The sequence below is a fragment of the Cebus imitator genome, unplaced genomic scaffold (genome assembly GCF_001604975.1).
Source record: "Cebus imitator isolate Cc_AM_T3 unplaced genomic scaffold, Cebus_imitator-1.0 Scaffold617, whole genome shotgun sequence".
NCBI lineage: Eukaryota > Metazoa > Chordata > Mammalia > Primates > Cebidae > Cebus > Cebus imitator.
In genome coordinates, this window is record NW_016107932.1 from 485,203 (window position 1) to 499,982 (window position 14,780).

At 41.3% G+C, this 14,780-nt stretch overlaps 1 protein-coding gene across 1 annotated transcript in view; it reads right to left on the minus strand.

The window, feature by feature from the left end:
• The window catches only part of DHX15 (DEAH-box helicase 15), a 54,730-nt gene extending 46,044 nt beyond the window's left edge, over positions 1-8,686 (minus strand). Inside the window, exons 1-2 of the mRNA XM_017517094.2 lie at positions 8,414-8,686; positions 795-1,230 (exon numbers count right to left, since the gene is read on the minus strand). Coding sequence (XP_017372583.1) covers positions 795-1,230; positions 8,414-8,484 — 507 coding nt within the window. The 5' untranslated portion in view covers positions 8,485-8,686. The remainder of the gene's footprint in view (positions 1-794; positions 1,231-8,413) is intronic.
• Between the last annotated feature and the right edge of the window lie 6,094 nt (positions 8,687-14,780).

Consider the following 14,780-nt stretch of genomic DNA (forward strand, 5'->3'; position numbering starts at 1 on the left):
TAAAGACAGTTACTTCTCACCCACAGTAAGAAAATGCAAATTTAAAAGTACACTAGAATGCTATTTTTCACCTACTGGATTTATAAAAATTCAAGTTCAATTCCCACGTGTTCTCATATTTGCTCACAGAAATATTGATATACTTCCTCTGGAAGGCTATCCAACTTTTTGTATCACAATTACAAATGATCTTCTAACCTAACAATTTCTGCTTCCTACAGAAATACTTGACCATGCAAAATAACCATGGGAAACAGCCTAAATGTCTATCAACAGGGGTCTAAGTCAATAATGGACCATCCATGTTTTTAAAAATCCTAGATTACTACAAATAAGACACTAGTAACAGTGACAAAAGTCACGGGTATAGACTTCACATTGTTTTAGAACTTCGTTTTTTGGAAAAATAGATATTCGCATGGTTCAAAATACTGTATTAAATATAAACAACAAAAATCCACCCCAGTGGCTTTTTCCACTCAAGCATGAGAAAACTGTGTGCCCCTAAATCTGTACTGTCCTAGAGTCAAAATGGGTGGAAGAGCATCACTCTGCCATACCTTAAGGTAACAAAATTGGAAAAGCCAACACTATTTTCCCCTAGACTCAGGGGAAAGAGGTACTCCCTACAGGATTTCTGCTCTGAAATTCAGAGTGCCAATTAAACGTCAAAGCAGTTATTCTTCAGTATGTTCTATAGGACAGACAAGGGAAATGACCACCAAAATCAAATATGTAACATTTGGTGAACTTAAACATAAAGGAAATATGTACCATGGTATACAGTAACTCACCTGTGTTGTTTTACCAGACCCAGTCTCACCAACAAGTACAAAGGACTGATGTCTAACCAGAATATCTGTAAACCTATCCTTGTATTCCCAAACAGGGAGCTGAAGCCGTTTCTTTAGAATATCATAGTATCGAGGAGTATGGGGTAAGTTGGTGAACGGATTAATGCACTGTGGAAGTGATGTGTGACCTGCATGTCCGGCGTGCGTTGAATGAGCAGAATGCGTCGAATGTGTTGAATGTGCTGAGTGGGCTGAGTGAGCTGAATGGGAAGCTTTTAAAGGTGGTAATCCAGCACTGATAAGCATAGCATTAGTCGAGGCTCGCAACTCCTTCTCCTTTTCTTTCTCCCTCTCCCGCTCTCTATCTCCTCTATCACGTTCTCGGTCTCGATCTTTAGACCGATCTTCACGATCCCGGTCTCGATCTCGATCCTTCCTAAAAATAAAAATTTGGAATTCAGATTTTGAATTTTATGCAGTATGTTCATGGTAACATTATAATCACAAAGAGTATAAAACGTCCAACACTCAAATTAACAAAAAAATCCAATGGATTACGTTAACTATCAGAAATAAAAAATACCCTACAATCAAGGATTTCTTATTCTCGCACCACATTTTTCCCTTCCTTGATGCCTCACCTTCCTTAACTTTTAACGTAAGCTGAGGTAACATAAGACCCCTCCTACTTAAGACAACAGCAATCAGACACTGAGGGTAGGGTGAAGAATAGATAGGTCCCAATCCAGCAATAGAAGATGGCATCACAATCTTTCTCAAACTCTTTCAATTACGAAGAGGTATCTTTTGCACTAAAAGTGTATTCAAAATGTAGCACAAACACTGTTACTGGACATAAAGCCAACTCCACCTCACATTATCCCAGCAGATGGTGGGTTTTGCTCAATACTTTTATAATCCACTTCCAAATTACTTTAATATTCCTTTCTTTGCCATAGAACAGTGTTTTGTTGTAATGCAAAGTGAAAAGAGCCTAGTACAATGTTGTACTTATCAGTATCTCAACTAATACAAACAGGAATTACAGGACTGTAGCAGAATTTGTTTTCTTAGATTTTCCAGCATTTTCCCAATTTTGCTCAGTAAATGTATATTGTTTTAAAAGAAAACCTGAAATTAAAACACGTTTATTCCTTCTTCATCGTCTACCCTTGCATTTTAACCTTAACAGCAACAGTAAAACATTGAAAGCACTCTATAACTCTCCATACCTTGGACAACCATAAAATGAAACATAGCCAAATTAAAAGTAAGCTTCGCTGAATACTACTAAGTTGTTTAATATGTTAAAATTATGCAGGTAGCCACTCATTTAAACTTGGGTCAATTTTAAGTAATCAATTCTGGTATCTACTTCCAGTTATTAGAGATCGTCCTTAATAACAGTAATTTTAAAAGTATCTATGCTAAGAACTTCACAAGCTGAATGGCTGCAGGCTGCTCATATGTGTTGCGGCTGAAAGTAGCCTCTAGGGGACTGGTGGTGGGAATAAAATAAAATAATCTATGCTATCCCAGCACTTTGGGAGGCCGAGGCAGGCAGACCATGAGGTCAACAGATCAAGACCATCTCAGCCAACATGGTGAAACCCCATTTCTACTAAAAATACAAAAACATTAGCCAGGCATGGTAGCTTGTGCCTGTAGGCCCAGATACTTGGGAGGCCGAGGCAGGAGAATCACTGGAACCCAGGAGATGGAGGTTGCAGTGAGCTGAGATTGCGCCACTGCACTCCAGCCTGACTCCGTCTCAAAAAAATAAATAAATACCTATGCTTGTTCATTTTACTAACCCAGTTTACTTCAGACCCAGTCCTTCAGCAGAGAAACTTGTCTCAAGATGTTTAGACTTGAAATAGTGAGGCAACAGAGAGCTATTAACACAGGCTCCTAACCATGTTCCTTACCCGCCACACACAAAAGTACAAATTCCCTGTGCTCCAAGTATATTTATGTGCCATGTACAAATTTACTCCAAGAGGGGAAAAGCCATACATAAACATGAAAAGTGATTTTCCTCTCTCCCATCCCAACGTTCAGCGTCTACAAAAATCAAAGCGCATACAAGCCAGAACTCAATGAAGTCTCTCATCCCACCTGGCATAAACAGAAAATCAAAAGGAAAGAAAAGTCAAAGGATAACTTAATAAACATAAAATGAAGTCTCACAATTCAAAACTTGAGAGTCTGGGCCTATCTTTTGAAATATGCCATCAACCATCTCTGTTTCTCCTGCTTCCACTCAAAGGTGTGTGTTAATTAAATAAGTGTTTACAGTGCCCAAAATGCAAACGAAAAACAGTTCATAATAAGAGTACACAGAAATGTACCCAGCAAAGTGAGATACATGATACTCACAAATGGTTCAAATAATAGCCATCTTAAAGATCATGGAACATACAGCTAGAAAAGAACCCTTAAAGAACACCTGGTCTAAACAAAAAGGATTCATGTTTCTAGTATTCACTCAATCATGGGGAAGGGGGAGATGACACAAAATAATTGAAACAACTTTTTTTCTTTTGAGACAGAATCTTGTTCTGTCATCCAGGTTGGAGTGCAGTGGCTCACTGGATCATGGCTCACTGCAATCTCAAACTCCGGGGTAGGGGTTGAAGTGGTCCTCTCACCTCAGCCTTCCAAGTAGCTGGAACTAAATACAGGAATGTACCACCATGCCTGGCTAATTTTTTACTTTTGCAGAGATGGGGTCTCACCATGTTGCCCAGGATGGTTTTGAACTCCTGGGATCAAGCAATCTCTTTACAGAGGTGAGCTACCATGCCCAGCCTAGTTTAATGATTTCTATACTTCTAGTACAGTACCAGGCAATTAAGACATGGACCTAACCTTCCAAGAGTTACAAAATTTGGGGCAAGAGGGGTGATAGACAAAGTAAATCATGTATTACATATTGCCTTGCTTTGTTAAACTAACAAAGATTTTTTCAGGGGCCCACTTCATCAAAAGCTTCATTGCTAAATAAAACATAGGATGTATAGAATACATTCTAAAGATAAAAAGATTAGTTGCTGATAAAGAAATAGGGAAAGCTGTGGTGTTAATAAGAATAAAAGAAATGTTGGAATCACGGTTGCAAGTCACAGGCAAGGTACAACCTCCATTTACTAATCTGCAAAATGAAAAGCATTTTCAAATACCTTCAGTCTCAGATTAAAATAAAACAACAGGGAGGATGCAGGAGGCAAATTCAGCCACCTAGCAATGTTGCTTATGGCTCAAACAATCTACCTTGAATGAGAGAAGGAGGATACGAATGAAAGGTCTGTAAAGAGGAGAAATAAATTTTTCTACTCCATAAATATTTACTGACTATTGTGCATACGAATGTTTTCTTTTTTCAACAGATACTTTTTATTACAAAGGATTTTTTTTCTTAAAAGTTTACTGGTTGAGGTATAAGGGTTTTTAAAAACTGTTATCAAGTCAGCACTTTACAGACACAGCCACAACACTAGCAGGGACGGAGATGATATGACACAGTTGTTGAACATACTGTTCTACACTGCGTCTCGGTTCAATCCTGGCTTAAGACTTAAGCCAACTATATGACCACAGTTATTTTTTTCCTCACCTATAAGATGTGGCTGTCAGTAAGTTTTGTGGAGTATCAAAAGGATAAATGAGTTAATATATGTGATGTGCTTAAAGTGTTGTCTGGCACATTGCAAATGCCCAATATCAGTTATTACTAAGATCTTTTTAAAGTTCTAAAACCATGTTAAAATTCTACATGGAGGGCAAGACCTGGTGGCTTACATATGTAATCCCAGTGCTGTGGGAAGCCAAAGTAGGAGGGTTACTGGAGGCCAGCAGTTTGAGACCAGCCCATGCAATATAGTGAGACTCCATTTTTACAAAAAAAACTTAAAAATTAGACAGGTATGGTGGCACATCTGTAGTCTCAGCTACCTGGGAGGCTGAGGCAGGCGATCACTTGAGCCCAGGAGTTTGAAACTGCAGTGAGCCATGATCATACCAGTGCACTCCAGCCTGGGCAACAGAGGAAGACCCTGCTTATAAAAAATTAAATAAAAACAAAAAATAACAAGCACTGAAGTACTGCTAATGAAGATGTAACTGGTCATCAAAATCAGAGTATATTAAATCATCTTTTTGTTTTCTTTTTTTTTTTTTTTTTTTTTTTTTTTTTTTTTTTTTTTTTTTTTTTTTTTTTTTAAAGACGGAGTCTCCAGCTGTTACCCAGGCTGGAGTGTAGTGGCGCTATCTCGACTCACTGCAATCTCCGCCTCCGTTCAAGCAATTCTCCTGCCTCAGCCTCCCGAGTAGCTGGGACTACAGGCGCCTGTCACCACATCCAGTTAATTTTTTGTATTTTTAGTAGAGACAAAAATAGGTTTCACCATGTTGGCCAGGCTGGTCTTGAGCTCCTGATCCACTTGCCTCAGTTCCCCAAAGTGCTGGGATTACTGGCATGAGCCACCATACCTGGCAATAAGCATTGCTCTTTATCTGTCAATTTTATTTCCAGGAATTTCTCATAAGGATGTGTGCAAATATTTATGTGTAAGAATGTTCATCATACTGCCCATTTATAAAGTAGCAACAACTAGAGAACTACCTAACCATCAATGGATAGGATATTGGTTAAATAACTGATGAGATACTTTTACAACTGGAGTACTACAGTAGCAAATTTAAAAGCATAATGTATACCTACAGTTAATGACATTTCTGAATGGAAAAAAAAATCAAACTACAAAATGACACGCATTGACTCCACTGATATTAAATATTATAGTTCATATTTGTGAGTCAATATGCAGAGATCTTAAAAAATGTTCACCAAAAATATATTATCCAAAGATGGAAATGAAGATTGTAATGAAAGCCTTTTTTTTAAACCTTTGTGTATAAACATTTCTTATGTTCCGTGGCAAGTTACTTTAACCTCAACTACCATATAGGATTGTAATGAAAATATGTGTGCTCTACAACTGTTATCACAGTATTAATGTATTAACTTTACTTTGCCATAATTAACAGGAAAAACTCTTATCAGGTGGTAATATCGTGAAAAACGTCCCTAACATGAAAAACTTGTTTCCATACTTCAACAGTAAGTTGTCTTTTGCTAATAATTTTATAGTGAAGATTCTGTGGGTTAACAAAAAAAAAAAAAAGAAATGAGGCCAGAATACGCAACAGAAACCTATAATAACTTCACCCAATTTCAAAGTTGTTTGGGAGTATTAATACAACTGATATCTCCCACTGAATTACCTTCCCTTTTCAGTATTGGAAAAATGGGACAATCCTGTCTGGCAGTGGAGTTTGTATGACCGATAAGCTTACGCTCTCAGGTAAAACCACCTGCTATCAGGGTTAAAAAAAAAAAATCTGCAGGATTTCATTGCAGTCAACAAGTGACTTAAAATTATGGAGTATGGAAAAAAAATCCTGATGCTGATAAACATTGTAAGTCCACGGTTACATAAAACCAGTTCTATGAGAAATGGCACTCAAATGACATAATTACTATAAAAACTTTCCTCTAGAATTTCTCATAACTTGGGCATTATTCCAAAGATGAACTCTCCTTTATCCACAGGCTAATTCCAAATAATATGCAAGGAAATCATAAAGTTACCATCAGACCCCCAAAGTCCACATTTTTATCTGTTCTTGCAAGAAAAAGGAAACAATCACATATACATATCGTGGGACCACTAATCCCAAGGAAAGCATTTTAAATGGTGCACATATGCAGAAATACAAATGAAATCATTCATTCCGTCCCAGAATATTTTGTTCCAATCTGACCTCCTGTGAGAGACATCAGTTCCAGATGACAGCAATTTATTTTTGCTTCAGAGAAATCAAGAACTAAGTGTTCCCCACTTTACCAACCTATTATAAATGTCATTAAAATAGGCTGTAATGACTCTTAACTACAGTACTGAACTGTATGCTGCCGAATGAAAATGATAAAGGCAGGGTTCTAGATCCTGCTGTAAACTTGCACAAGGCACCATAACTCTGTTCTCCATTTCTCATTCCTTGAGTAGAGATGATTATAATCTTTTTTAAGTTGCTTCCAGCTCTAAGAATCTGTGACATACAGCTCAGAGGCACTAACGTTTTGCGGGGGTAATGGTGGGGGAGGGGGAATACCTAAGGAGAGTTTCGCTTACTATGTCATTGTCTTTTTACAATGTCTAATATCGTAAACTACAGAACTCACAAAATTAAAATGTGACATGCTTCTGCTTTCTACTGAATAATTCAACATATGGGAAGTCCTCAAAAAGTACATCCTTTTCTGGCTTATACTCTGCAATGACACTAAACAGATCCCTGGAAATCAATTTCAATGAAGAACTTCAGGTGAAAAATACACACAAGCTATACAAATGACTTGACACAGTAATTCTGTATCACAAGCACACAACAAAATGATAAAATTATGCAAAGTATTTGGGTATTCAGCCTTTTGTGGGTTTTGCCTCAATTATCCAAACAGGTCTTTGTACTTCAGCAATGAAAGCATACACAGAACAAAAAATGACTTTCATGAAATTGCTTAACTGCTAAATTCCTCTTTATCTTTAAGGAAAGGAATCTGAAACACCATAAGCTTGTGTATTTCAACTCTCAACTTCCACATGGGCGGTGTTTCGCCAAAAATACAAAAAACACGTTTTGAACATGATCCCTTATTTCAAAAGCTACTTTTGAAGACAAGTGGGACAGGCACAGAAAATAAACGATGAAAAAAAGGGAATGCCTTCTAATCCTTCCCCATGGGATATTCAGTAACCACTGTTTTAACTAAAGCAGGAAATAAAGGAGATGGCGGGAGCGTTGGCAGTGGGCGGAAGTTTGCCTAGTACCTACTTTGAAGTGTATGAATGGACCGAGGCACGCTCTCTCCCGCCAAACTATAAACTCAGTCGCCCCAAAACACCAGCCTTCCAGCCCATCAGGTATATTACTTCACGTTTTCCTTTCTCCTGGCAGGCCCTCTACTCCCACTTCCCCGAGAATCCCCATTTGCTGTTTTTCTCAACTCCCGCCACCCCCATCCCAGCCTACATTAAGATCCACACGCTGCTCTCACTTTCCGCCCTCCGCCTTTCCCGTCTGGAGCTCCCGGCCGCGCCCCCACCCAGACCCTCCCCGCGGCCACTCATCCTGGGAAGTACCTGGTGCCCTTGGAAGCAAATACTCCCGCCGCACCCTCCCCCACTCTCTCCCCCAGCACCAGGCCTTCCTCGGAACCGAGGCCACGAGGTCCGCGGTTCACTCCCGCCCGACGCCCTCGAAAGTGACTCCCGCTCGATTCGGCCTGGGGGAGGAGGCGCCCTCGTGGCCACCGCAGGCCTCTCCACCCTCCGGACTGGGCCGGGCAGCGGCCCCGCTGCACACAACCCCCCGCGCCCTTGCCGGGCCGAACGGGCGCGGCGATTCTCCGACCCAGCGCTGCTGAACCCAGCCCAGAGGGAAACAAAGGCTCGGGCTCCAGGACCCACTCAGTCAGGCCAGCCCCGGCCCGCTCCCTGCCGGGACCCCAACAAAGCCCCCACTCCCTGCCTCGCGCCCCCGGCCTGGCTTACCCATCGGTCCCCGCACGCTTCTTGCCAGAGGGGTAATCTTCCCCTAGGTCCAACCGGTGCCGCTTAGACATCCTCGCACTCTTCGAATGGGCGGCTATTAAGGAAGAAAGCTGGCTGCTGTATGGGCACAGTCGAGGACAGCCACTTAACTCTGGAGGACCCCCACCCCTCCCGCTACCACAGCCCACACGGTGCGGCCGGAACCAGGAGCTAAAATGGCGGCGGCGACGAGGGCTGGGCCTGCGCGCGCGCGCTTCCGCAGCGTGCGTGCGTGCGTGTGAGGACGCGTGTGAGCGTGGTGCGCGCGCACGCCGCCCAAAGGCGGGAACTCCTGTCCCGCCCGCCGCCTCATTGGTCCGACCCGTCTTGGGTCTCCTCCCTTTTCCCGGAGCTTTTCCCTCCCAGGAGCGGCTGTTAGGCTGAGCCTGAAGTCCTTCACTTTCCGTTTCAGTCTATCTTTGCCCCTGAGTCAAGAAATTAAGAAAGTCTAGTCCTAGTTAGGAAGTCCTGTTCATCTGTATTAACCTGGCTTTAAGGGAATCTCAGACCCAGAGAGGTTGGGAAACGAATTAAGATCGTACAGCTATTAAGTGGCAGAGCAGGGATTGGAACCTAGATATTTAGTAACTCCAGATCTAGAACTTGCAGCCATAGCGCTACTCAATTGCAGTGAGGGGCCGGGCGCGGTGGCTCACGCCCGTAATCCCAGCACTTTGGGAAGGAAGCCTAGGCGGGTGGAACACAAGTTCAGGATTTCGAGACCAGCCTGGCCAACATAGTGAAACCCCGTTTCTACTAAAAATACCAAAATTAGCTGGGCGTAGTGGTGGGCGCTTGTTATCCCCAGCTACGAGGGAGGCTGAAGCAGAAGAATCGCTTGAACCCCCAAGGTGGAGGTTGCAGTGAGACGAGATCATGCCACTGCACTCCAGCCTGGGCGACAGAACAAGACGACTCGGGGGAAAAAAAAAATTGCCAGGCTGATCTAGAACTCTGGACCTCAAGTGATCCACCACTTTGGCCTCCCAAACTGTTGGGATTACAGGCGTGAGCCACCGCGCCCGGCCTCAGTACAACTTCCTGTCCTAAATGTATAGTAGTCCCCACTTTGTCCCTGGTTTTGCTTTCACGGTACAGTAAGATATTCTGAGAGAGAGACCAACTGCACATAGCTTTTATTACAGTATAGATGCTCCTTGACTTATGATGGGGGGATGTCCCATTGTAAATTGAAAACCTTGTAAGTTGAACACGTAGTTAATATCCCGATAAATCCATCATAACATTGTAAATTGAAAACCTTGTAAGTTGAACACGTAGTTAATATCCCGATAAATCCATCATAAAGTCAAGATATCTTGTCAAATTGTAAGTCAGGATGTTGTTATAAATGATTTATTTTATTATTAGTTGTTAATATCTTACTATGCCTAATTGTATGTTGTTGCAAATGTTTTATTATTAGTTGTTAATATCTTACTATGCCTAATTTATAAGTTATACTTTATCATAGGTACATATATATAGGAAAAAACTGAAATTAAGGTGATGAGTTGGCCCTCTGTTATCTGTGGGTTCCTTATCCCTGGATTTGATCAACTGCAAATCAAAAATATATTTTTCTTTAAAAATGGATAGTTGCATCTGTACTGAACATGTATAGACTTTTTCTTGTTCTTATTTCTTAAACAATACAGGATAACAGCTATTTCCATAGCAATTACATTGTATTAGGTATCATAAGTGATCTAGAGATGATTAAGTATACAGAAAAATGTGCAGTCAGTCGCTGTGGCTCATGCCTATAATTCCAGCACTTTGGGAGGCCGAGGCGGGAGGATCACCTGAAGTTGGGAGTTCAAGACCAGCCTGATCAATGTGGAGAAACCCTGTCTCTACTAAAAATACAAAATTACCTGGACATGGTGATGTATGCCTGTAATCCTGGCTGCTTGGGAGACTGAGGCAGGAGAATCACTTGAACCCAGGGGGTGGAGGTTGCAGTGAGCCAAGATCACACTATTGCACTTCAGCCTGGACAACAAGAGCAAAACTCTTGTCTCAAAAAAACAAAAAACAAAACAGAAGAATATGCACAGGTTATATGCAAATACTGTGCCATTGTATATCAGACACTTGAACATCCATGGACTTTAGTATCTGCAGTTTCTCTTGGAACCAATCCCCAATGAATACTGGGAGACAATTGTATTTGGTTTTTTCAGATCATGATGTATAATCACTGGATTGTAAACCTGTAAGAATTTCCATCTGATTTTCCCTTTTTGCTTCATTTTACAAATGAGGGAACTTGAACCCCTAGATCTTACCAAAGTTCACATAATTAGTTAGTATAGAAGTCAGAATAAAATCCAGATTTCACTTCAAGTATTAGAATCCCAGTCTTCAGGTTTCCAGTTTGGTGACTACTGTAAAGTGCTCTAAAATAATCAGGTACTACCTGCAGAAGTGCCCACTCTAAGAGATATAAATGGTGAAAGGAGGAACTGAAATCAAGGTGATGAGACTTTTCCCTTGGGCCTAGGGTGTAGCTAAAGAAAACCATAACCTCATCAATTGTGTTGTGAACTGAATGATTAAAGAAAGGCCCTACGTATCAAAGGATAGTGGCCTTTCTAGAATCATGAATGAGGGGAACAAGTGGCCAGAAGCTGCAAGAATGTGCACTCTCTTTGGGAAGAGGGGCAGAGTTCTAGGTCTAAATGATCCACCCTGGATTTTCAGACATCATTATCTCTGGAGTAGAGAAGAGGCACCCACCAGGCCCTCCACAACTTGCTGGAAATATTTCCAGAGAATCTCCTATTTCCCTTACTCTTACTGTTTCTCTACTTGACAGCCATCTGGTCCATGGCATGGACTTTCTCACCTAGAGGAAATGTCTTATGCAGCTAATCAGCTCCAGGCCTTAAGCCAACCTAAATTAATAAGTAATAATTGATCATAGCAAACACATACAAAGCGCTATGAGCCAGATGCTGTTCCTTACGCATTTGAGCCTATTTGAGACTCACAGCGACTCTGAGTTTGGTCCAATGAGTTACTCTCATTTACAGCTGAGGAAAATGATACTCAAAGAGGTAAATATTGTGGCCAAGATGACAGTTCTGAGATTCAGCCCAGACAGTGTGTGTGCTTAATTGCTATGTTGTGTTGCAGCTGATAGATATTTTCATTCCACTTTATTTGTCTAAGGTGTGGTTATTGAGGATAAGTTCTCCCAGTCTGACAAGATGAACATGAACTGATAAAAGTCCTGCATTGTTCATGTAGAGACCTAGTTTACAGAACTCTCAGTGGACAAGTGGGGATTTGGATGATTTGAATCCAGTCCAACTCAGAGCCATACTATTGGCCATTGTACAGTATCACTATTACCATTTATTTATTTGCTCCACAAATGTGTATTAAACTCCCGTGTCAGGCATTGAGTTAAGTGCTGGGGAAAGAGGAAAGAAGAAAATAGCCGTAGTTCTTGCCTTCATAAAACTTGGCAGAGGTAGAGAGACAGCCATCGAACAGCTAAACACATAAATAACTATGTGGTTATCGCTGCTATGATAAGTGCTGAAAGGTCAGCTACAGAGGACAGGCATTGTAAGAGCATAATGCAAGTGGCCTTGATCTAGATTGAGGGTTAGGAAGTGCCTCTCTGAGAAAGAAACATTTAGACAAAAACCTTAAAATGAATGCAGATTTAAAAAAAAAAATGAATGCAAATTGTCCAGTCAGAAAGGACAGAAAGCATTCCAAGCAAAAATATATTTTTATGTGCAAAGGCCCTGAAACTTTAAAAAGCCGGGCACAACCCACAGGCAGGGAAAACAACATGGATGTGTTGAGCTGAAGTTGTCCTCTGTGATTCAGCAGACGCAGGAACAGGGCACATAATGCCTGGTCTGAGGAGTCCTGCTGAGGACGTAAGACTTTAGCCTTCCTAAAACAAGAGGAAAACAGCAATGAGATTTAAGTGGGAAAACAATATGATCACCCATGAGGCTTTGCCAGGATCAATCCGCCAGTTTCCCTCTTTGAATTCTCCTTAGTGACAAAATGCTTACAAATTTGAAAGAATTTTCAGTACTATTTTTAATCACCTATCTTCTCTGTACTGTGTAAGAGACAGAAATAGTTACAAACTGTAGTGGCGCTATGGCTTGCCATCAAAATCTCACTTCCGGGATGAGACATCCCTTAGCTCTGAGAGTGCTTGCCACCGGCACACAATCCACAGCGGTCGGCCCTCCTCAGGAACTTCCATAGCTAAAGAAACCTGCCATGCCCAGGGGCAGCTTGAATACATTCTGCAGGTATAAAGGCATGGCCTGTCTACCCAACTCAGGACAACTGTGAGCTTCAGGGCATCTGAACCCCCTGTGGGATCAGCTGAAGCCTTTGTTATAATGGCATCTAATCTACCCCAATGTAATTTGGCCAGTAACAACCCAGAGTTACCTCCAATCCCACAAGTTAAGGACATAGTCCCAAACAAGACTGTAAATGTCCTCACTCCAGACACCATCCATAAGTTCATTGGTCTGCAGGCCACCCACCCTTCTGCCCAACTGGCTACAAATTCAGAGTTTCTCACAACTCCATCATATTTGATAATTTACCACAATAACTTACAAGACTCAGGAAAGCACTATACTTATGGTTATTGTTTTATTATAAAGGACACAGATCAGAGCTTCTGTGTCCTCTCCCCATGGAAGTAGAACATGTGACCCTCCCTCACATCCATGTCCTCAGAAACCAGGATGTTCCACTGAGCTTCAGTGTCTGCAGTTTTTCTTGGGGCTTCATTATGCAGTTATGATTGACTGCATCATTGGCCCTATGATTCAACTCAATTTCCAGCCTCCTTTCCCTGCTTAAAGATCAAGAGATTGGGCTGGTAACATATGGCTCAATGCTTCAACCCTTTAATCACATGGTTGGTCTTTCTGGGATGACCACTCCCCATCCTGAATTATCTCCTTAGCACAAATTCAGATGTGGCCCAAGGGCCCAGCATAAAAAGAGTTGCTCTCTTTATTCCCTAAAGAGAGTAACAAAGATACTCTTATGACTTGGGAGACCCCAAGGATTTAAAATGAACCAATCCCATGAACCAGGGATAAAGGCCAGTCGAATTCATTGTTATGCAACAGCAACACAGTCGACTTTTCCTTATCTGATTCTACTTTTATCTTTTCTTTCCACTGTTACAGATCCTAAGTGTATTTCCTAGTAAACTTTCTAAATGCTAATCTTTGCCTCAGAGTCTACTCTTCGTGGAAGCCAACCTAAAAGATTTGGTACCAGAAGTGGTATCAGAAAGAAAACCGATGTTATAATTGGATTTTGGAGTTGGTCGCCCATTGCTGGCTGGCCATGAATCTGTGGTGGAGGTAGGACACAAGGAAGCGGGGCACTTGTTAAAACTTTCACCTATAGTTTACTGGGAAAAAATCATATGGCGTACAGCAAAAGGCATGTGGTTCTTATATATGGGGGAACTAATAACTGCAAGCTCCCTAGAATTTGATGGCTATTGCTAAGTAGAATTAATATTTTGGGGAGAGATAATGAAAGGCTGGAAGTGATTTATTGCAATTCAAAGCTAAGCACGAAAACCATAATTCCTACTAGGGAGCATTAAAGGGTTTCATTTCTTGCAGTGGGAAGACAGAGAAAACTGAAAACTAGTTCCAGGACTTAAATATAATAGTAGAAGAAAATTAAGTGGAAACTTCCAAAGAAGATTAAATTCTCCACTTAGGCAAATGTGATATGCCAAGGTTAAGACCCTGGACGGGAAAGAGTGGGACACTGACACATGGGTGGGGACATTTGGGTTGATGTACTTGAAAAATTTTGAATCCCTAGATTCCCCTCAACCCACTGAGTCTCACAAAGTACCCTACTTTTCCACATTAAAAGCTCATGGTCCTCTCTTATAAAATGATGCAGAAGTCACCTCTCTGCAGAATAACCACCCTCTTTAGGATACATAAACCAGGAAACATTCCTGCATATGATATTCCAGGGACATCACTACATCTGATATAAGTGTATCATAAGCATCCATCTATGGCTTAATTTGGTTTTTCAGATGAGGACTTCCTCTGATGGTTGCCCATTTATTTTCCTCCAGATGCCTTATGTAATTTATCGTCTCCAAAACCTCTGTGGGTAAAGCTCCTTCGACTGCCATTTCTTACAGCGGGAAGGCAGAGAAAAGTATAAGTATATAATATAACTTCACGTGATAAAAGGTCATATCACTACATATGATATTCCAAGGACATCTGATATCTTTGGCTGTGTCCTAACCCAAATCTCATCTTGAATTGATGCTCCC